At 32.0% G+C, this 24,164-nt stretch overlaps 2 protein-coding genes across 2 annotated transcripts in view; one reads left to right on the top strand and one right to left on the bottom strand.

Moving 5' to 3' along the window:
- LOC134696914 (U3 small nucleolar RNA-associated protein 18 homolog) overlaps positions 1-24,164 on the bottom strand; it is a 53,870-nt gene that overhangs the window by 5,753 nt on the left and 23,953 nt on the right. The window contains exon 12 of the mRNA XM_063558881.1: positions 22,506-22,804. Coding sequence (XP_063414951.1) covers positions 22,506-22,804 — 299 coding nt within the window. The remainder of the gene's footprint in view (positions 1-22,505; positions 22,805-24,164) is intronic.
- On the top strand, positions 1,660-12,145 carry LOC134697293 (uncharacterized). Its single transcript, XM_063559469.1, has 5 exons — positions 1,660-1,786; positions 3,329-3,953; positions 4,594-4,734; positions 6,564-6,618; positions 9,729-12,145. Exons 2-5 carry the CDS (start codon positions 3,330-3,332, stop codon positions 10,523-10,525), a joined length of 1,617 nt encoding a protein of 538 aa, XP_063415539.1. The 5' UTR covers positions 1,660-1,786; position 3,329; the 3' UTR covers positions 10,526-12,145.

Raw genomic sequence — 24,164 nt, 5'->3', positions numbered from 1 at the left:
GTAAGTCAACATGATGAACAAATTGTGAAAAAAGTCTTTAAAGGGCAATAACTCCTTAAGAGGTCAATTGACAATTTTGGTCAAATTGACTTATTTGTAGATCTTACTTTGCTGATCATTTTTGCTGTTTACAGTTTATCTTTATCTATATAATAATATTCAAGATAATGACCAAAAACTGCAAAATTTCCTTTAAATTACCAATTAAGTGGCAGCAACCCAACAATGGTTTGTCTGATTCATCTGAAAATTTCAGGGCTGATAGATTTTGACCTAATGAACATTTTTACCCGTGTCGTATTTGCTCCAAATGCTTTCGTTTTTGAGATATAAGCCAAAAACTGCATTTGACCCCTATGTTCTATTTTAAGTAACGGCGGCCATGTTTTTTGACGGATCAAAAATCTAAGCACACACTTTGTGCAGGATAATCTAAGGAACAATCATGCTAAGTTTCATCCAAATCCATTCAGTAGTTTCAGAGGAGAAGATTTTTTAAAGTTAGCAAATATGATGAACAAATTGTGAAAAATTGCCATTAAAGGACAATAACCCCTTAAGGGGTCAATTGACAATTTTGGTCATATTAACTTATTTGTAGATCTTACTTTGCTGATCATTTTTGCTGTTTACAGTTTATCTTTATCTATATAATAATATTCAAGATAATGACCAAAAACTGCAAAATTTCCTTTAAATTACCAATTAAGTGGCAGCAACCCAACAATGGTTTGTCTGATTCATCTGAAAATTTCAGGGCTGATTTTGACCTAATGAACATTTTTACCCGTGTCGTATTTGCTCTAAATGCTTTTGTTTTTGAGATATAAGCCAAAAACTGCATTTGACCCCTATGTTCTATTTTAAGTTACGGCGGCCATGTTTTTTGACGGATCAAAAATCGAAGCGCACACTTTGTACAGGATACTCTAAGGAACAATCATGCTAAGTTTCATTCAAATCCATTCAGTACTTTCAGAGGAGAAGATGTTTGTAAAATTGTTCTTACCATGCATAAACTGATTTTTCATAATATTTTTAATTGCATTCACCAGTTGACTATTTTGCTACAGTAGATGGTTACAAGAATGTGTCCAAAGTACACTGATGCCCCACTCGCACTATCATTTTCCATGTTCAATAGACTGTGAAATGGGGTAAAAAACTTATTTAGTACTAAAATTAGAAATATCATACCAAAGGGACCATGTGTACTAAGTTTCAAGTTGATTGGACTTTAACTTCATCAAAAACTACCTCGAACAAAAACTTTAATTTAAAGCGGGACAGACGACACATGGACAGAGGAATGAACGTACGCATAGCCGCCACCAGATCACTATCCCTATGTCAAGCTTTATGCAACAAAAGTTGCAGGCTCTACAAAAAATGTTTGGTATAACAATATAAGTGCACTCTATCATTTCATTCATAGTGTGATGAGGCTATTTAAAGCATATATCTATTAATAAATTATCTCCTCTAGTTGACAAATTAATCAACTTTAGTTTTGTAAAAAATGTGTATTTTATATGCCCTTTGTATGTTTCCAATTTTACTGTATCTTTTATTTCCTCAATATAATCATTGTGAACAGATTGACCTTCAGAGGACCCCATTTGACAAAACTCTTTTGTAAGTAGATCAATATACTTTATCATGTGATTTATGTCTAAAAATAGCAAAGGGTATTTCCACAATTGAATGGTTTTCCTGTGAGAGCACAATTGGTTTTGTTTCTTATGTCTACAAAATATTTAGAAATAGAAAATGAAATAGAATAAAGGTTTGTAGTATTACCACTTTTCTTATTTTCTTACAAAATGAAAGTTTATAAAATGTCAAATGATTGCATTTTATTTAAATTGAAAGTAGAAATTATCAATCTTATACAAAATGGAAGTACAAAATGTACAACCATATTACCTAACGAAATTAATCAGTTTATACATATAAAATAATCTGTTCCTACTTTTGAACATTAACTTATGTATTTGGAAACAAGAATGTGTTCACAATACACAGATGCCCCACTCACACAACCATTTTCTATGTTCAGTGGACCTTGAAAATGGGATAAAAACTCTAATTTTGGCATTAAGAGATCAAAACATAGGGAACATGTGTACTAAGTTTCAAGTTGGTCAGAGTTCAACTTCATTTAAAACTACCTTGACCAAAAACTTTAACCTAAATTGGGACAGACAGAAGGACGAACAACCAGACCAAAGAACGAACAGACAAAAGGACACACAGACCAGAAAACATAATGCCCCTCGCAGGTGGGGCCTAAAATATAAGAATATGTCCAGAGTATACAGATCATATACTTGCACTATCAATTTCTTTGTTTAATGGATCATGAAAGTGGAATCAAAGTTTAATTTGGAATCAAAATTAGAAAGAGTGTATCATTAGGAACATGTGTTCTAAATTTCAAAATAAACAAACCAACCAACTGACCAACCAACCAACTAGCCCTCATTGAAATCTATTCTCCTCCCAGAGTATGAAATTCAGTCAAAGTTTTAACCATTTTAAAGGGAAGAAATGATAAAAAAATGTTGTAGACAGCGTTCACAAATAGAAGACATTTAATTTGCATTTCATCCCTAGGAATAATATTGAAACAGTTGTACATACATTAGTTTTGAGTGCAGGAATAAGAATATATGGAGGTTAATGTGGTTCATAAGTGTTTCTCATTTCTGTTTTTTTTTTATATATATAGTAGACCTTTGTTTAAATGTTTAAACATGTTAAATTGTTTAACACAAGTCATTTTGGGGGCCCTTTAAAGCTTGTTGTTCTGTGTATGCATGGCTCTGTGTTGAAGGCCTCACTTTTACAAATTAGAACTTGGATGGAAAGCTGTCACATTGGCACCCATTCAACATCTTCTTATATCTGTCTATGATAAAGGATCCAGAAAAATCAGGTAGAAGTTGAACAAGTGAGATGGCCAACAGTGCAATTTTTCATATAATAATGTTTCCAAGCTTTTAAGGTGCATAACCCTTAAAACAATAATTGATTGCTACTGATTTTCCAACTTGTCCAAAACAATGAATAAATCTATATAAACCTTAAATACAAGTTTTATAAAAAGCTGACAAGATTGTTCACTTGACAGCCTTGACATGACTGGACGGGATGACAGGAAAACACCTGGTATATGTATGTCCTACGCAAAGTGTTGCGCAGGAGACAATTAGAGAACAGAAACAATTTTGGAGTCAAACAAGTTAAATATTAAGTTAATGTGGTAATATTTAGTATCTGAATAGTTTAAACATTCTTATACATTATTCTTTAATTTTGTTTCCAGAATGGATAGAGAGGACAAGAGAAGGTACCTAATTGTTGGCGCTGTGATACTAGAAATTGTTTCTCCTCTTCTAAGAAAGAAGCTTGAAGACTACTACACTAGTAAAGGATTGGGCTGTTTGCAAGATTTTATAAACAGTCTTCCTGTTAAACACATCCTATTTCATTTACGTCACAAAAATAGCAAATGTTGTGTAGACACTGCTAATTGTGTAAACCAACAATCCCTTCCACTTAATTACAGCCAGTGGAATCGTATGTACACTGCAGGATCAACAAACCATAACTGCCATTGCAAATATACAGCAAAGCCTATTTCCTTGAATGACCTTGACCTCACTCTATTAAGTTTGATTTTACTGAACTGCAGCAGCCTGTCATCAAATGAAGGAACGTTGATTTCTGACCTTCGAGAATTCAAGAACAACTATCTCAGCCATAACACAGACGGTGCCATAACTGAGACAGAATACAACACCCTCTGGACAGACTTGACATCACATGTTATAAAACTGGACCCAAGTAAACAGCATGACCTTGTTATAATACAAAACAGACCATTGGATGAGTCCCTTTGTCAATACTATGTAACATGTCTTCTAGATGTACATGTTATACTTGAAAAGGTATGTACTTAAAGTCTGTATAGTTACTAGTACTGTAAACCAACTCATTTTGGAAGCAATTTACTCTCATGACAGAAATTAAATCCCTGTGAAGTTAAAATAAGGAATCAGATAATATAATTTGATTTACAGAATACTAATTCATAATGCATGATTGAAATCAAATAAATTTACATACATATACTAGTAGTTTGTAATTCAGTTAAATAAAAGCATTGATGCATCATAACATGAAAAATATGGGTTTGTTAAATTTAAAACTTTCCACGGGCAATACATATTGAAAAAGTAGCATGATGAATATTTGGTTGAGTGGTTCTCAAGAAGAAATTAGAAATGTAAAAAGTTACATATAATAGTAAAGATTCATGATTCATTCATGATACACAATCAGTATGTGAGCGCAGTCAGCAACCAAACAAAAAAAAAGCAAAGGAACATTGATTGTATTGCTGTTCTTCATCGCAAGGTTCCAGAGAGGCCTTCAACAGGGAGACAACAAACTGTGTGGATGGGTGACAAAAGTTATAAGTATTGACACAAGATCACATTGTGATATGGCCCCCAAAAAAAATCAATTGAAGACAGAGGATGTTATGTTTGAAATGACGATAACATCTGCAATGTTTTCTTATTTAAGATTGACACAAAAATAGATGCAACATCTGCAGAAATACAGACAACTATTGGTAATGGCAATACTGAGGTAATGGAAACTGTTGGCACAAAAACTGCTGAACTCCTGGGTATCAACAATGTTGTGCTAATGGCTGAAATAGAGGTAGGATTATGTTTTGTTAAGGCTCCTCTGTGACTTAAGTGGTGCAAAAAGTCTGTCATCTCGCAGTGGCAGTGTGTATTATATTCCATTTTCAGCTTCACAATTGTAAACTTTCCATTTCTACTTAGCAATATTCTACAGAGTACATGTCTCACAAATGATACGATATTTCCTAGCTTATATTTCCTATAATGATTTCCTTGATAGAGGATTGTCGTTACTGCTCACGAGGAGACTATTAAAAAAAAAAGATTTTCAAAAGATGAAATTGAACTCATCCCTTCGTAAATTTTACTGAAGCCATCACGATTTGGTGACTGTTATGCTATAAGCATTTCAATAATAATAATACATGTGTTCCTTATGACATAACTACAACACCCTTTCCTATTCATGAGTGTGACCTACCGAGTTAGACTATTTCCAGATTTGTAATAACATAAGCAACACAACGTGTGCCACATGTGAAGCAGGATCTGCTTACCCTTATGGAGCACCTTAGATCACCCCCAGTTTTTGGTTGGGTTCGTGTTGCTTAGTCCTAAGTTTTCGATGTTGTATCTTTTGTACTTCTTTGACAATTTATCCAATATATTATTTTTCTTGCCTAATGCTGTGGTTCTTTGTTGGATTATTTCTTAAATTTTTTTTGTTATCAAAATCTAAGTTGATTTGAAAAAGTATAGAAATTTCTTTGACTTTTTATTTTAAGCCATGGCGTAGTCAGTTTATTTTCATGAATTTCTATGAGTCTGCCTATTCCTCTGGTATCTTTGATTTCTCTTTTTCAATTGATCAGATTGATTATTATTCTTGTCAAATGTTGTTGTTCTTTGTGGGATTGTTTCTTTGTTATCAAAATACAAGTTGATTTGAAAAAGTATAAAAATTTCAACAGAATGTTGTCCAAACTGAAAATTCTAACTTTTTATCCCTAGATTAATTAATGAAATCCTGAAATTTGTCTGCAGTATATCAAACAACCAAATATCTAGTATTTTGCAAGATCACTAAATAAAAGAGATAGCTGTAGCTAGAGCTTTATATCGAAATTTAAGTTGATTTGAAAAAGTTATAGAAATTTCTAAAAGTGACTACAGTACTTAGTATCTGAATGGAGTCTGAACTGAAAATCCTAAAATTTTACAGAAATAAACTAAACAACCATATTACCTTTGGTTAGACTTCTATTTATTTGAGATAGCTGTAGAGTTAAGTTGACTATCTGAATTAATTCCAAACTGAACATTCTTGCCTATTTTACCTGAAAATACTGTTAAAAATGGTCAAGCATTGCTCACGACCATATTCAGACTTTAAATAGATTGTCAGACGTGTGTAGTAAAGTTGAGACCAAATTCAAGTACATTTAAGTACTGTCAGGTTTATGTTGAGTTTTGTCAAGTAAAATATCTGTTTTCGACATTACGTTCGGTATCACATGAGAGATGTGTGACAGATGTATTTGTTGTATAAATAGATCAACAGACAGACAGACACATGAGACAGACAGACACACTGTTAGTAAGCAGTTTCTGTGCGGACATGAAATGTCATTGATATGATTATATTTATAAATTTATTGTTTACAAAATATAGAAATGTTGGTCCATAATGCTCTTCAACTTCGTACTTTATTTGGCCTTTTTTAAAACTTTTTTGGATTCGAGCGTCACTGATGAGTCATTTCTAGCCGAAACGCGCGTCTGATGTATATGCAAAATTTAGTCCTGGTATCTTTGATGATTTTATTGGACAAGTCCGTCATTGCAATATTGAATCAAAGAGTTGGGGTATAATAAATAAAGTAAAGCACTTTCTGTTTTCAGGAGGTGTTACAAAATGTTATCTGTCAGAGATGTAAAAGAAACATTAACGAACAAGGTAAGAGAGACAATAATTCCACTCTTAAGTATCATACATTTGTACATATATAGACCTTTTAATGTTGAGCACTGAAGAGAACAAAAATATCATTATATTAATATGTATAGTTTTAAGATGGTTCTATAATTTCTTTGAAAGATTGATTGTTGCTTGCTTAAGGGCATACGATACAGTTACAGGGGAGGTAAGGATGTTGCTAACGTAACATGGTATTTTAAGTTGAAACATCAAACTGTGACATTTTAAAAAAAAAACTGATTTAACTGGAAAACAAGTTCATGAAACCATATTGTTTTTTTTAAAATAGCATTTGGTTTTATTACATATGAAGGTTATTTGTACCAATTTTCACGAAAATGTCAATAATGCCATTTTTAAAAAATTAATAAATATACAGCAAAAAAATACGTTTCTTCGAATTCTTACTTTATAGCCATTTGTTAAATGCCTTATTTCTAAACAAAATATGCATATATCTATAGAATACTTATATGAAACCAAACGTATGTAACAAAACACAGTTTGTATTGATCTTTGAAAACAAACAATTATGCACTTTTGTTGAAAGGAACAATATGTCCACTATTCCGAATTTTAGGCAAATATCTGCGATTTCGACCTCATTTTACTCATAAAGTAGCACATGAAGATATATTTTGAATTACATATTTGATTAAATCAGGTAAAAAAACGCCTATACATGCAAATGTTCATCAACATTTCATTATGGGACCAATAATGTATCGTATTGCCTTAACGTCCACTAGACATTGCAATTTAGAAACTCAGTTAGCTGATATATCAAAGTCAAAATGAACAAGCCCCAAACAAATTAAATGTAAAATAAATAAAACATAACATGTCCCTTGGATACAGGTTAACCCATCTTTATATTGTAAATACAAGTACAGGTATCTGTTATTAAAGTTTAGACTTAAGTCTATTATGTTACGACAACAACCTCTATATATAGCTTAAGCTTTGAGCGGTTTATGCGGCAAATATTTTATAAAGGCTCTAATCTCTTTTAAGTACTTTTTTAGCATTATAAAGGGATATTTCTATACTTTTAACATTATGAAATGTCAAAGATTATTAATCCTGAAAAGTAAATAAAACAAGAGGCTTTTAAGAGCCTCTGTCGCTCACCTTGGTCTATGTGCATATTGAACAAAGGACACATATGGAATATGGATTCATTACAAAATTGTGTTTTGGTGATGGTGATGTGTTTGTAGATCTTACTTTACTGACCAATCTTGCTATTTACAATTTGCTTTATCTATAATAAACTTGACCCATTATTTACAGAGGAAAATATATTGTAAAAATTTACAAAAAATAACCAAATAAATGAACATTGTTAAGAATTGACTATTAAGGGCAATAACTCCTTAAGAGGTCAACTGACCATTCCGGTCATTTACTTTTTTTGTAGATCTTACTTTGCTGAGCATTATTGTTGTTTACAGTTTATCTCTATCTATAATATTATTAGAGTTATAACAAGAAACGGCAAAATGTCTTTAAAAATTATCAATAAGGGGCAGCAACCCAACAACAAGTTGTCCCATTAATCTAAAAAAGTTCACGACAGATAGAAATTGATTTGAAAAACAAATGAACCCGTTGACAGATTAGCTCTAAATGCTTTGGTTTAAGAGTTTTAAGCCAAGATCTACATTTTCTCCGTATGTTCTATTTCTAGCCATGGCGACCATCTTGGTTGGTTGGCTTGGACACCTCGCACATTTTTTTAACTAGATACCACAATAATGATTATGGCCAAGTTTGGTGAAATTTGGCCCAGTAGTTTCAAAGGAGAATATTTTTGTAAGATTACATAAATTTACGAAAAATTGGGAAATTACTATAAAAGGCAATAACTCCTTAAGAGGTCAACTGACAATTTGGTCAGGTTGACAAACATTTAGATCTTACTTTGCTGAAAATTATTGCTGTTACAGTTTATCTCTATCTTTTTGAATATTCAAGATAATAACTAAAAACGACAAAATTTCCTTAAAATTACCAATTCAGGGGCAGCAACCCAACAACCAGTTGTCTGATTCATCTGAATATTTTATTGCAGATAGATCTTGACTTGATAAACAATTTTATCTGGTCAGATTTGCTCTATATGCTTTGGTTTTAGAGTTATAAGCCAAAATCTACATTTTACCCCTATGTTCAATATTTGGCATTGTTGCCATCCTGGTCCGATTACACAGTTATTGTCCTTTGATTTTCGCTGTCCATGAATAAAGTCCATAGTGATAGTGTGTGACTTGCCAATTTTTTGTATACCCCTTCCAAATTTATTCCTACATGTTTTATGCCTCATATAGTAAGTGTGTGGGGGGGGGGATGAAATGACACTGAAAAAAATTGGGTCATAAATTTTAATGTAAAGTAAAGATTAGGTCCAGCTGAAAAAGGTAAATAATTAGCAGTTCGGAAGCCGGCAAAAGATTTCAAGACCCCTTAACATAACATTGTCCATATTTTGAGTTAATAGAGCTGATAAAGTTTTCTATAATTTTGATAAATTTGTCCCAAAAGTATTACATCACACTGTAAAAATATTAATTGTCTAAAAGAAATCCACTATGAAATAACTGTGAACTCGGACCTCCTGGTTGGTTGGCCGGCTAAAGAATCAATAATATCAAAATTTGTTTATTTAATTAATATATACTCAGTGGTGTAAGTTTTCAAAAGGCTAAAAGCACACGGTAAACACAAACAGAAAATATATTTTTTATTTCAAATGTAGTATTAGTGTTTGTATAGAATATGACAAATTTCAAGATTATTGAAAAGTGTAGGATATCATTGCCCTACACCTTTTTGAAATATTTATATGTTATACAAAACAAACATTTAAACTTAATTGAGACTAAGTTTCTATATCATGTCATTTATCATAGTTTAAGATTCCTTATCTCTTTTAGAAACATTCATTAAAATATCTCTATTGAGTACTATCTTTTGTATTCACTGCCACTGTTATAGAATAAAAGAAGCATTAATAATTTATACTAATACAGTAATTAATTCAATGAGATGTATATAGTGATTTGTAAAATAATCAATTTATTTTTCAGACATACACGGGAGAGCTTTACAACCATACAAACTAGGACATTCTATTTTCAAATTGCATCATGAGATTGACTTAACATCAGCAGTTGTTGATAACTGGAAAGGAGTATCAGATATAGTGATAATGAATGATGGTAGACTGGTGATGTGTTTACCTAGGCAGAAGAGACTACTGATCTGTAATACAGATGGATCACAGGTAGACAGTATACAAGTACAGGATGCACCATTCTGTGTTATAGCAGTCAACAACTCGACAGTAGCTGTAATACTGAAGAGAAGTAAGTGTATAGAGATGTATGGCATAAACAATAAACTCAAACTTAAATCAATATCAGTACCTGGATTGGGGTTGGGGCATAGCATTACAACTATAAGCAATAAGTTAGTTGTAGGTGGTTACAACACACTACTGATCATAGATCATCAGGCAAGAGAGGTGGTACAGACAATACAGACTGACTGTCATCCTGGCAGTTTACATGGTTCTGGTGACAGAATATACTACTGTGATAAAAGCTACAAGCTGTACTGGTACAGTTACACTGATGACAGACATCACACTCTTGCATTACCATCAACACCCTTGAAGATAACTACACTACAAGATGGCAGTCTATATGTGATGTGTAAAGATGGATTAATATTACATGTGTCATCAGATGGTAAAAAGTACAAAACTGTTACAACAAAGGAACTGACAGAACTGAATCATAATTGGATATCTTATATTTTAAACCAGAGAAACTTTGTCACACTAGGTGACCAAATGACAATCAAAGTCTTCCATGAATATTAATACTGTGAAACAGTCTGCTTTCAACATGTATATGTTATAATATTTAACTTCAGGACAACAGACCATTTTACTACGGTAAATCAATTTATTTGTACTCAGGTTTCACATCAAACATGCTGCTGAGATTCTTTGAATTAAATTCTTTGTAATTTTGTTATACAAGTCTTCATTTGGAATTTAAATTATTTAAAATCTGATGAGCCAGTGTCTCTTTATGTGATACATGTTTAAACTAAGAAATTAGTTTTTTAAATCCTACTGAAAGGATATGTCTGACCCAGGGCAGTTTATACCTATTATTTATTTAAGTAAGTTCAGGTTTCCAAATTGTCCAAATTATTTTTAAAGTAAATGGAAAAATATTTATGCTGATATCTTAATACCACTTAAGACAGTAATACTCTTGAATTATCAGTAAACAATGTGATGATATCAGTCTAAATAGTAAACTTTGAGTGTGTATTTTCATCAAATAACATCTTGGCCTATATTGTTGTTTAGTGCTTGTAACATTTTCAAGACTAGGGATGACATTTTTATGTGTTATGCTTTTAATTAACTGTAATAAAAATGTAAATTAACTTTATAATTCATGTATGTAACATGTGTAATACAGGTAAATTATAAAGCCTGTGATCTAGTTCCAAAAACATTTAGTAGTACCAGTCTTATACTTTTACTAAATTCATCAAGATTTAGTAAGGAGCTTTTGCTATACCTGTCAATCATTTATCAAAAACAGTACATCACATCTTAAATTTCACAGTAATGCTGTTAATAATTAAAATTTCATTGTGTAAACTTGATTATTCTTAAAGTTATCAATTAAACACCAGATTGTAAAATTTTTATATATTGTTTTATGGGTACTAACCTTGAATATGTTTTTGGATGAATCAAAACATTATCAGATATATATTGTAAATACACTATTTCTATGTTCAGTTCTAAGTAGTCTAGATCATTCATCTGATCAATATAGCTAACTGATATTTTGACAATGCACAAGGTGACGAGTTTCTCAATTTAATTTTTAATATTCACTAATTATTCAGTATATAATAACAAGATTTATTTACTAGGTATAATTTTGCTCATCTATCAGTTACTATGGTACTCATACATTGGTACATTGTGGCTTGTTTTTTATGTTGGTTGATTTGTTTTGTGCATCTAACAACCGGTCATCTAACAGATCTATCAGGATTAACCTTTTGCAAATGATTGTCTTTATCGTGTCTCATGTTAGGGGAGGGTTATCTGTTCATAATGTTTAACCCTATCACATTATGTATGTTCTTGCTAATGAGCTTCTTTCGAGTGGCTGTTTGTCTATGTTTGACATACTAGTATATATTTGATTTTTGTATTGTATAACATGTATAAATTATGCCGTCAGTTTTAATGTTGGAATTATTTTCATATTTTTCATTTCAATGCCTTTAATTGCTGATTATAACATGTATATGATAAGGGTTTTTCTCTTTTTTGAAGGTCGTACATAGACTTATAATAATAATGATAAGATTGCTATTATCTTTGTTCAAACTATAGTGGATAGTTGTCTTATTAATAACCATACCACAGTTACGTGTGTATATATTGAAAAATAAACAAATTTCACAAAAGATCTTAAATTTTTTTGTTTTCTATTTAAATTTAAAACAAATTTAACACCCGCCAAATTCTGTATTTGCCTGCCCTAAGTCAGGAGATGGTAATTAAGAGGTTGTCTTTTGCTGCTGTATATCTCATAATCTTGATTTGTTAACTTTTTTCTATATAAAGCAGGTCATTAGTTTAATCGTTTTAATAGTTTTATTTATGTCATCTCAAGGCCTTTTATAGCTGTGACTGTGTTGTGTTCATAATTAAAGGTTGTACTGTGGCCTATAGTTGTTAATTTCTGTGTCATTGTTGGTCTCTTCTATTGAGGTGTCTCATTGCATGACGATCATATATTCTTTTTTTTTATAAATAAACATGTCTTTTTGCGATAGGGGCCTGGAATATAATGATTGATTGACTCTTGAAAATTAGTTACAGTAGTTCGTCTAAATTTGCAGTTTTGTTTATTTAATTTGATTTGCAAAAGGGCAACAATATTTGAAGCATGTAAGGGTTTTAATGTGTATACATCTGTCTGGTATGGTTTGTCTGACATTGGCTTCATTTTCATCACTCATTGATCAATTCTAAATTTTCTTATCAAGTTTGTTTCTAATAACATTAACGGTACCAATTTTTCTGCACCAGACGCGCATTTCGACAATACATGTCTCGTCAGTGATGCTGGTGAGCAAAATATTTGAAATCCAAAGCTTATATTAAAGATGAAGAGCTATAATCCAAAAGGTTAAAAAAGTATAGCCAAATCCGTGAAAGGAATCAGAGATTTGCATGAGATGTGCAATAGGCTTATCTGTTAAGTGTATTGAATGATTGTAAGGTATATATATGTATTTCCAGTCTGTTTATCTCTGCCCTTGACCTCGGTTTTTTTTTGGATCATACTAAGTTTATTTCTTAATTATTATTTATAACTGTTGATCTAAATGTCCTTTGGTTTTGTGAGTCTTTGTTTACTCATTAGTTTTGATTGTTATTGTCTCTTTATGTGATAGTAAAAGTAACTTTTAATTTGGAACTATGAACTATCAATAAATAATCAATGGTAAGTAAAGACGGCGAAATATTTCAGCATGTGTATTCTTGTTTAAAAACTAGATATGCCAAAGCGACACGGATGGCCCCTTCCCAAAAAGCTGAAAAATCTGCAATTTCAATAACACATACGGACACAAACATTATGGTAGTCTCAAACATCAAAATTCAGCAAAAAATCTGCAGGCATATAGAAAAGAATGCGTATAACTGTGGTTTTTAACAATTTCTCAAAGGCCAATGCCCGTAATTTTGGCCAAAAATTAGCAAGGCGGAACGAAACTGAAAATGATCTGTAACTCAACACATACTGAAAATCAGCCCAGTATCTGAAGGCGTTTAGAAAAAAGTCCGTATAATAGTTTGTTGTGGAATTACGGAACTACGGAATTGCGGAATTGCGGAAAAAGGTCAAATTATATGGCACCGACAACTTGCGGGGGCCATAAAAAAGGGAAAAGTTGTTGGTAGTGGGAATATAGATTAGATGCTATTTAAACAGTCCAGTTTGTAATGAATCCGATCTATCATACAAAGATTGTTATAGCTTTTATTAAACAACGCAAAAAACTTAATATACAATTCAATGTAACTATGTGTCATCTAAGATGCCTTGTTCTCAAGACTTATATACTAGATGAAAATTGTTCGTCGAAGATGTACACTGTTGAATTTTACTTCATTGCCTTCAAAGATGGGTGAATACTTCTAGACATGTCCTGTTAGAGTTTTCTTTAAATCTAACAACAAGTTTTGTAATGGAGTTGAAAACGTCATTACACATCTTACTTATCTCGTTAAGAAAGGTGTGCTAATAAAAACGTTAACCATTACATAAGGGACATGCGACCTACATATATCCTGCATTGTCTGTCAGTCCAAGCTGTATCTTTTCAAAAATTTGTCTTGCTGTTTATCAGAAGATAAATTAATTGTTGTTTGCTTGCTTGAAGTTTTTTTATGTAAATTCTTGACATGAACACACTAACAACCAAAAAGAAAAGTAGCCTTTTCCTAACGGAAAACTGATTGCCAACCCGTTCTCATTAATTCTAGTTTTAGGCGTATATTTCCATCCATTTCTAGAATGATATTTAGATGTGAAGCAGACCATCTAGTTTTAGTATAGTCCTAAATGTTGACTAAACTGGAATATACGATATATGCTAACATAACATACATTATTATATTGTTCTCCTGATGAATAGAAAACTACGTCAGAAAACAGGGAGTATGATAAGTGTCAATTCGAAAACATACTGTATAAATACAAATACAATATATTTGTGATTGAGCAATCCTAATGGTATCATAATAGATTAACAACAACTTTAATAACTTAATAATCAAGTAAAAAGTAAAATCACAAAAACAATGAACTTAGAGGAAAATCTAATCGGAAAGTCAAGTATCACATGGCAAAATCAAATAACAAAAAACATAAAAAAAATGACTTGGTACAGGCATTTTCAAATGTAGAAAATGGTGTATTAAACATGGTTTCAGTTTGGTACTGAATTCGTTTTAACTGATACAAGTTAACAAACAACAAAGATGATTGATTTTGTTATTTATGTATCAATGGCATGTGATACAAGATATCAATTAGTTTAAGGATAATAGCAGACATGTAAAAATTATACGAAGACGAAAAGGAAAAAATGTGGTAAATGAAATTATATACTGTAGATGTAATCAGGGTTTAAGCTAAGAATTTGAGGGCTGTAGTAACTTTTGCACGCTATGAAAATCAACCTTTTTTTTGTGTAACAGCAAAAGACCAAGGATGTATGTGACTATCTCCATCTTTGACTTTGTCAGTTTTTGAATGACTTAGGTATGATGACAGTCAGTATTGTATGATTTGACTGTATTGGCACATATTATGAAAGATTCTGACATGGCATGTGGAACTTAGTTCACAATTTATCTTCAGTTTGTTCCATCATGTAAGCAATTATCTATTAAACGATAACGTAACCTTTTTTCCCTATTAATATACTTAGTAGGTAGGCAAACTAAGATTTTCTGATATAAAATACAATCACCATCGATCATTTTTATGTTTAGAGTGCATTTCTTTAAAGGAATAAAATCATCAAATCTACTGTTGTCATACCCCTGGGAATATCTCTGTGAATTATGTGTATGGTATTAATGAAGAAGCTTCAACAATGAAATAATATGAACCCTTTATGTATTCTCCCGAAAATTCCCAATTAAAAATGCATTGACCTATGTCACAAACATTAACATACTTGATTTCTATTCATGACACCCAAAAAAAAGGATCTCAAAAAACTGTGTCACTCACTTGATTCTCCTTTGGTTTGTGAAATCTGGAAATTAGATTCAAATCATAACAGATACCCTAATATTGATTGATGTAAAATCTGGTTTCACATTGGCCTTTCAATTCAATCAAATGTTCACAAACATTACCAATATTACGTTATCAGGGCATTATCTCGCACAGGTGTCAATTTACAATTTGGCCTATCTACCATGAATATTTAGTTTGCCAACACATGTACTTTGTTTTTCCGATGCCATTGTTTGGATAAAATCCAGACATTGTAAAATTTCTCAAATATCTCTATATCAGACACAAGAATCAACATGGAAATACAACTAGGACATGCAAAACTATTCAACTTTCCACTGTATAAGTATTTTACAATGTTGGCAGCTGTACTCCAGTTTTTGTGTGACTGTCAAACAAGTGAGAGGGGTAGCTAGCTGTAAAACCAGGTTTAATCCACATTGTTTTAATCAAGGTCATCTTCATGATTAGACCGATTAAATATGAAATGACTTAAGTACTAAAACATTTTTAAAGTAACAACTATTTGGCCAAATATACATGTTTATTCACGATCACCCCCATGCACATAAGGCAGTGCACGGGAGACCTAATTTTCCTTTAACAACGACCGCGGCATCCTTTCTTTCATCCACAATGTACAAGTTTCTGACAAAATGATGAGGCCTCAGAGTTTTTTTAATGGATCCTTTTTTGTACCCTTGTCATCTGTTAGCGCCTCGACTTGGTACCAATAAGGGCCAGTTCCAGGCTCGTCCCCCTAAACACCTGCCTTAGTAGTTGCAGGTTTTACATGCTGGAATGAATAGACCATGTTGAGGGAATAGCCACAATAAGCCTTCAGTTTTGCCCTTTTACAAGCGCAGAGAGAATCGTATCACAACCGGTAAAGGCATGGATCACAAGTGTGTTTGATCACTCATTGCCTAGTGTATTTGAAATGCCATTGATAGATATGAATCCAAAGTGTTTTGCCCTCCCAATCATAATCCATAGTTCGTCTACCCCTATGTCAAGAAAAAGCGAAAAATTATGGCTGTATCGTCAGTAACGACTGTTTGCATCATGACTCGTTTGAATTCGTGTTTCACTGCATCAGACACATGCACCATGATTCTAGTGTCTACCTCTTAATGTTAACTTAGTGCTTAACTTGAAATACATCACGTGGTGGATGAGATAGAATATCATGAGCATTTGTTGTTTCAACTACCATAGGCATACAAGACTTCACCCACTTCTGTTACAGTTTCAAGGTATTTTATTAAGGTAAGGACACAATACCCAACCAGCATACTTGGTAGGCCGCAAATTCATGTTTATTCATAATCGAAGAGCTGATTTTCCACATTTAAAAAGGCTGTGATATCATTTATTACATCCATAATGTACAAGCTCCTGATAAGATGCAGAGGCCTCACAAAGAGTTGTCCAAAAGAGTTACATGTACCATGGTTCATATTTTTTTCTTTCGCCATTCATGAGTGTCTTGACTAGACCGAGTCATGGGAATAGCCTCAGTTAGTCTTTTCTCTTAAAAAAACACATGTTTTCCTGCTTTGTTAACCCAATCTGATCAGTTTTTTCGATCTTACAACAAAACCACGTACCGTTTTATCAATATCATTATCAAATCCATAGCGGATTTTGTTGGCTGATCAAGCATCATCCTAAATGCTAGTCACATCTCCTAACGCCACCCATGCGACCAACGCAGTTCCTTTTTCGGCAAACATGTAATCTCTCAATGCCTAGTGCATATGAAAGGTCATGGATAGATATATATCTAAAGCTTTTGCCACTTGCAAATACAAACTAAAGTTCGTCCTCCCCTATGTCACAGTAAATTGGTTTCAGAGATATAAGCCAACATCTACATTTTACCAATTTGTTCGTTTTTTTTAGCCATGGCGGCCTGCTAGGTTGGCTGGCCGGGTCAAATGACACATTTTTTTTAAACTAGATACTCCAATAATGACTGTCGCCATGTTTGGTTAAATTTGGCCAAGTAGTTTCAAAGAAGATTTTTATAAAGATAACAAAAATTTACGAAACATTGGTAAAAAATTACTATAAAGGGCAATAACTCCTTAAGGGATCAATGGAGCATTTTGATCATGTTGACTTATTTTTTATCTTACTTTGCCGAACATTATTGCTGTTAACAGTCTACCTTTATCTATAATATATTCAAGCTTAAGATAATAACCCGAAACTGCAAAATTTCCTTAAAATTACAAATTCAAGTGCAGCAACCCAACAACCAGTAGTCAGATTCATCTGAAAATGTCAGGGCAAGTAAAGTTTTACCTGATAAACAATTTTACCCCATGTCAGATTTGCACTGGGCTTTAGATTTAGTGATATAAGCCAAAATCTACATTTTACCCCTATGTTCTCTTTTTAGCCATGACGGCTATCTTGGTTGGTTGGATTGGCCATCAGACACATTTTTTAAACTAGATACCTGAATGATAATTTGGTCCAAGTTAGGTTAAATTTGGCCCAGTAGTTTCAGAGGAGAAGAGTTGTAAAAGTTTACAGACGACGTACGCCAGACACAAAGTGATAAGAAAAGCTCACTTTGCCCTTTGAGCCAGGTGAGTTAAAAAAGGGATCTCAAGAAATTGTGCCACTCACTTTATTCTCCTTTGGTTTGTGAAATCATGTAAAATTAGATTCATATCATGACAGATACCCTTATAGTGATTGATGTTAAATTTGGTTTCACATTGGACCTTTTATTCAATCAAAAGCAGAAGACTTTTTTAAAGTTCACAAACATTACCAATATTATCAGGGCATTATCTCGCACAGGTTTCAGTTAACAATTAAATTTTGCGTGCCGTAAGGGAGGGAAATTCATTCTCAAGACAGGTATTTTTCGCAAATATCCCTCAAGAACATGATATATCTGTTTAATTACACCGAAAGTTAATGTTCAAAAAGGCATTGATGATCGTGATGATACAAGAGTCCAGTCGGATAGAGTAATTTTTGGCAAATACCATGGCAGAGAGGGTAAACCGGAGGCTCACCTTGGTCTATGTGAATATTAAACAAAGGACGCAAATGGATTCATGACAAAATTGTGTTTTGGTGATTGTGATGTGTTTGTGCATCTTACTTTACTGAACATTCTTGCTGCTTACAATTATCTCTATCTATAATGAACTTGGCCCAGCAGTTTCAGTGGAAAATGTTTGTTAGTAAAAATTTACAAATTTTATGAAAATTGTTAAAAATTAACTATAAAGGACAATAACTCCTTAGGGGTCAATTGACCAATTTGGTTATGTTGACTCATTTTAAGGTCTTACTTGGGTGTACATTATAGCTGTTTACAGTTCATCTCTATCTATAATAATAATCAAAATAATAACAAAAAGCGGCAAAATTTCCTTAAAATTACCAATTCAGGGGCAGCATTCTAACAACGAGTTGTCCGATCAATCTAAAAATTTCAGGGCAGATATATTTTGACATGATAAACAATTTTACGACAGTCAAATTTGCTCAAAATGCTTTGTTTTTTGAGAGTTATAAGACAAAAAACTGCATTTTACCCTTATGTTCTAATTTTAGCTGTGGCGGCCATCTTGGTTGAATGGCCAGGTCATCGGACACATTTTTCAAACTAGATACCTCAAAGATGATTATGGCTAAGTTTGGATTAATTTGTCCCAGCAGTTTCAGAGGAAAAGATTTTTGTAAAAGATTACAATGATTTAAGAAAAATGGTTAAAATTGACTATAAAGTGAAATAACTCCTAAAGGGGTCAATTGACCATTTCGGTCATTTAATTGACTTATTTGTAAATCTGACTTTGCTGAACATTATTGCTGTTTACAGTTTATCTTAATCTATAATAATATTCAAGATAAAAACCAAAATCAGCAAAATTTCCTTAAAATTTCCAATTCAGGGGCAGCAACCCAACAACGGGTTGTCAGATTCATCTGAAATTTCAGGGCAGATAGATCTTGACCTGATAAACAATTTTATCCCGTTAGATTTGCTCTCAATGCTTCGGTTTTTGAGTTATAAGCCAAAAACTATGTTATATTTTTAGCCGTGGTGGCCATCTTGGTTGTTTGGCCAGGTCACCGGACACATTTTTTAAACAAGATTCCCAAATGATGATTGTGGCCAAGTTTGGTTTAATTTGGCACAGTAGTTTCAGAGTAGAAGATATTTGTAAAGGTTAACGACTCCAGAAGACGGATGCAATGTGATGCAAAAAGCTCACTAGCCCTTCGGGCCAGGTGAGCTAAAAACGCATATCCTTTTGATACCCCAGTGTCGTTAAAAAATGAACGACATTCATTTGATAACAGTAAATTGGTGAAAAATAGGCTGGCTATCAACCAATCAAAATGCAGGATTCTTACATCAGGTGTAATTAACATACTAATCTTGTCATACTAAGCCATAGTTTCAATGATAAAATAAAGTATCAAAATATTCACAAGATACAATGTGTTGAAATTATTTATTTGGATGCAAGTAATTCTTATTGTTTTTAAAATACCACATCATAATATTTTTACATCATTTAATTTAGATTTGTAAAATATTTGTGACAGATACACAGACAACTTGTACTTGTTACAACTTCAATTGATATCAAAATTTTAAATGTCAATGAAAGTATAATCATACAACATTAATTATTCAATACTTATACTATTTAGTGTTCCAAGTTTTCGAAAATATCAAATGTCTAAAACCATTTGCATCACTAACTTACAAATATTCATATTCTTGTAACACTACATGATTAACAAATTATAAAAGTCACTGATAATACCTGTACCATAAGATTAACATTGCTATAAGTTTCATGATCATTGTTAAAATGTTAATCAATGTTTATAAATTAACATTATTTCCAAAGTTCACTTCTTAATGGTAATAAAACGGGATATCTGTTCTCCATTGTATGTGATAACATTAAAAACCTTAATCAGGTTTATACAGTATAGTATCTGTTTAACCAGGTTTTTATTTGATGTTCACCGATCTTTGTCTCCTTTTAGATGACATGTATGTCAATTGTTTTATAGATATGACTAGTAATTGCTGTAGTGCTTCACCCTACAATAAAATATAGATTCTGTATAAGAAGTGCAGCTTCAACAAAATGATGGCAAAGGTATCAAAATAAAAACTTTACCGATTCAGAATTAAATTTCTAAATATCCTAGCTGATATTTATACTAAACGATAAACATGACCCTTGAACCAGAAACTTCTTGAAGACACTGACAGGTATAGGAATTAATATCCCAGCTGATATCAATAATAAAGTAATAAACCCTTGCACCAGACACTTCATGTTAACACTGAGCCTTTACTAGATACCTTCGAAAACTTTCATTATGGGGTTCTAATAAATCCAACAAAGGTGACCATTTATACTGATTGAATACACATTTATAGGTACATATTTTATGTATTTGAACAAAAAAGGTTTCATAAAATAAATTGATTTTGATTCAGATTAAACCAAAGTTACTCTTGGACAAGTGTAGCTTCTAAGTAAGTATTTGATTGGTTCAATCATTCTCCAATTACGAGATAACTGTATTGTATTTGACGCTTTGCCTATGAAAAATGTGGGTTTCACTGTTGCAAATTGATTTTACCTAGCGACACAGGGTATATAATTAGATTGAACGAGAATCTTTTCTCTATTTACAGGCTTGCTTTTTTAAAAGTGCTTCTTTCAAAATTAGAAAATAATTAAAAGCTCAAAAATGAATTCACTGCTCTTAATTTTCTTATGAAAATATAATAGGAATCCTCATTACAATTTAAAAACTGCATTAATATCATAAATAAAGGGCTGGCTTAATTTAAGATGTAATTTGAGTATCCAATGAAATAAAAGTTAATTTAACATGAGAACAAAACTAACAGAAATATTTCACTGAATTAATACCAATAAACGTTTAATCTATGAAACCACTACATTTTTACAGTTAAATATAAACTGATCTTTGAGCTATAAAAACTGTACCTGTAAAGTAGGGCTAAACCCTTGTTGGTTCCCACTGTAAAATAACCACTACTTCTGGAGAAGTCCATACACAAAGGGATACGTAATTTAGCATCTAGTCTGTCAGGAAAGTTAGAGAACACTGTCTGTGATGGCACATGTACCTGAAATATAGTTTATAATTTGTATATACAACCATTTATTGGTGTTGATGTCAATATCAAATTTCAGAGAAAATCACTGCCGTTTTAAACAACAATAATTTATAATTGATGTGTACAGCCACTTATTTGTGTTTGTGTCAACATTAGCCTCACTGTGGACATCATATTTTGAACAGCACCATCAAATCAATTCCAATGATATAAAAGAAAACTTATGACGTTATGATGATATTCTATCTTATTCTGAAAAGAATATCAAGATGACAAATGTCCTGACTATAATGAAACTAGAGGCTCTCAAGAGCCTGTATCGCACACCTGATTCTACCTGGGTTTTTGAAATCATATAAAAAAAAGATAAAATTTGGCTACAAAGTAACAACACTTGGCCAGCACCTCATTAAAAAAGGAACATTTATGCTATGTTTGGTTTTATTCAATTCAGTGGTTCTCTAAAAGAAGACATTTGTATGTATTTCCCATTGAGTCCTATGTTAAACTAAGTCCCCCGCTGGAGGCCATCTTGAATGATGGATTGGCTACAAAGTAACAACACTTGGTCAGCACCTCATAAGGAACATTCATGTCATGTTTGGTTTCATTTCATTTAGTGGTTCTCTTAACAAAGTCATTTGTATGCATTTCCCATAAGGTCCTATGTTAAACTAAGTCCCCTCGCTGGCGGCCATCTTGTATGATGGATTGGCTACAAAGTAACAACACTTGGTCAGCACCTCATAAGACACATTCATGCCATGTTTGGTTTCATTCCATTTGGTGGTTCTCTAAATGAGGTCATTTATCTACAATGCACTCATTATACTTACTAACTTTACTGCTCTTTCTGCAGAATCTGAACACATTGCTAATATTTCTGATGTTGAATTAAATACTAAGTTCGTACAAGGTGTTGTTAAATTTAATAATGCTTTCAATGGTTTGGGTGACCTAGATTTAAGACACACTGATGGTTCGTAAATGTTCACAACACCACTATATGATCCACAAGCTAAGAAATTATGATCATGAGAAACAGCAATAGACATTCCCTTTGTACATCCATCGTCTATAAATCTGTGTATACAATCACGTGTCTTCATATCCCATATATATACATCACCATCATCTGAAAAGAACCATTAAATTTATTCATGTCCCATATATATACATCACCATCATCTGAAATAGAACAATTAAATATATTCATGTCCCATATATATACATCACCATCATCTGAAATAGAACAATTAAATTTATTCATGTCCCATATATATACATCACCATCATCTGAAATAGAACAATTAAATTTATTCATGTCCCATATATATACATCACCATCATCTGAAATAGAACCATTAAATATATTCATGTCCCATATATATACATCACCATCATCTGAAATAGAACCATTAAATATATTCATATCCCATATATATATACATCACCATCACCTGAAATAGAACCATTAAATATATTCATATCCCATATATATACACCACCATCATCTGAAATAGAACCATTAAATTTATTCATGTCCCATATATATACATCGCCATCATCTGAAATAGAACAATTAAATATATTCATATCCCATATATATACATCACCATCATCTGAAATAGAACCATTAAATTTATTCATATCCCATATATATACATCACCATCATCTGAAATAGAACAATTAAATATATTCATATCCCATATATATACATCACCATCATCTGAAATAGAACCATTAAATATATTCATATCCCATATATAATTATATATACATCACCATCATCTGAAATAGAACAATTAAATTTATTCATATCCCATATATATACATCGCCATCATCTGAAATAGAACAATTAAATATATTCATATCCCATATATATACATCGCCATCATCTGAAATAGAACAATTAAATATATTCATATCCCATATATATACATCACCATCATCTGAAATAGAACAATTAAATATATTCATATCCCATATATATACATCACCATCATCTGAAATAGAACCATTAAATATATTCCAGAAATGTTACATATCATGTACCATCTTTTCCCATATGCAAGTTGTTATCAATTCACATGTAATTCTTCATTCACATTTTCTTTAATTCATTATTATAATATTGAACACTAAGACTATTTAGTCACTGATTTGAAATCACTTAAATTCTCAATTCTTAAATTTGCATAATCCTGATATCATAGCAGATACCAGTTTTTATTTTCAAATTTTCAAACAGATAGTCAACATTAGGAGGAAAAGCAATAAAGCATCCAAGCTTATAGCTTGGTATGTCAGATATGCCTATTATCTACTTAAGACTTATCAGTGGCACTGTAGTTAAAACAGTCCACAAACAATATAAAGTTCAAGAGCATAAAAGGATATACATGTGAGTAAATAGTTCTTTTTTCTCAGCAAATATAATATAAAATGTGTTAAAACAGAGAACTAAATCTGGAAGAGTATTCATTTAAAAGA

This window comes from Mytilus trossulus, chromosome 14, assembly GCF_036588685.1.
Source record: "Mytilus trossulus isolate FHL-02 chromosome 14, PNRI_Mtr1.1.1.hap1, whole genome shotgun sequence".
In the NCBI taxonomy this organism is placed as follows: domain Eukaryota; kingdom Metazoa; phylum Mollusca; class Bivalvia; order Mytilida; family Mytilidae; genus Mytilus; species Mytilus trossulus.
Note: the sequence above shows the minus strand (reverse complement) of the source record. Positions and strands in the feature narration are given on the sequence as shown.

Excerpts from the sequence above, each read along its gene's own strand:
- LOC134697293 (XM_063559469.1), top strand. The coding sequence starts at position 3,330 with ATGGATAGAGAGGACAAGAGAAGGTACCTAATTGTTGGCGCTGTGATA. Across the intron at positions 4,735-6,563 it reads TGCTAATGGCTGAAATAGAG|GAGGTGTTACAAAATGTTAT; the intron begins GTAGGATTATGT and ends TTCTGTTTTCAG. Across the intron at positions 6,619-9,728 it reads AAGAAACATTAACGAACAAG|ACATACACGGGAGAGCTTTA; the intron begins GTAAGAGAGACA and ends TTTATTTTTCAG.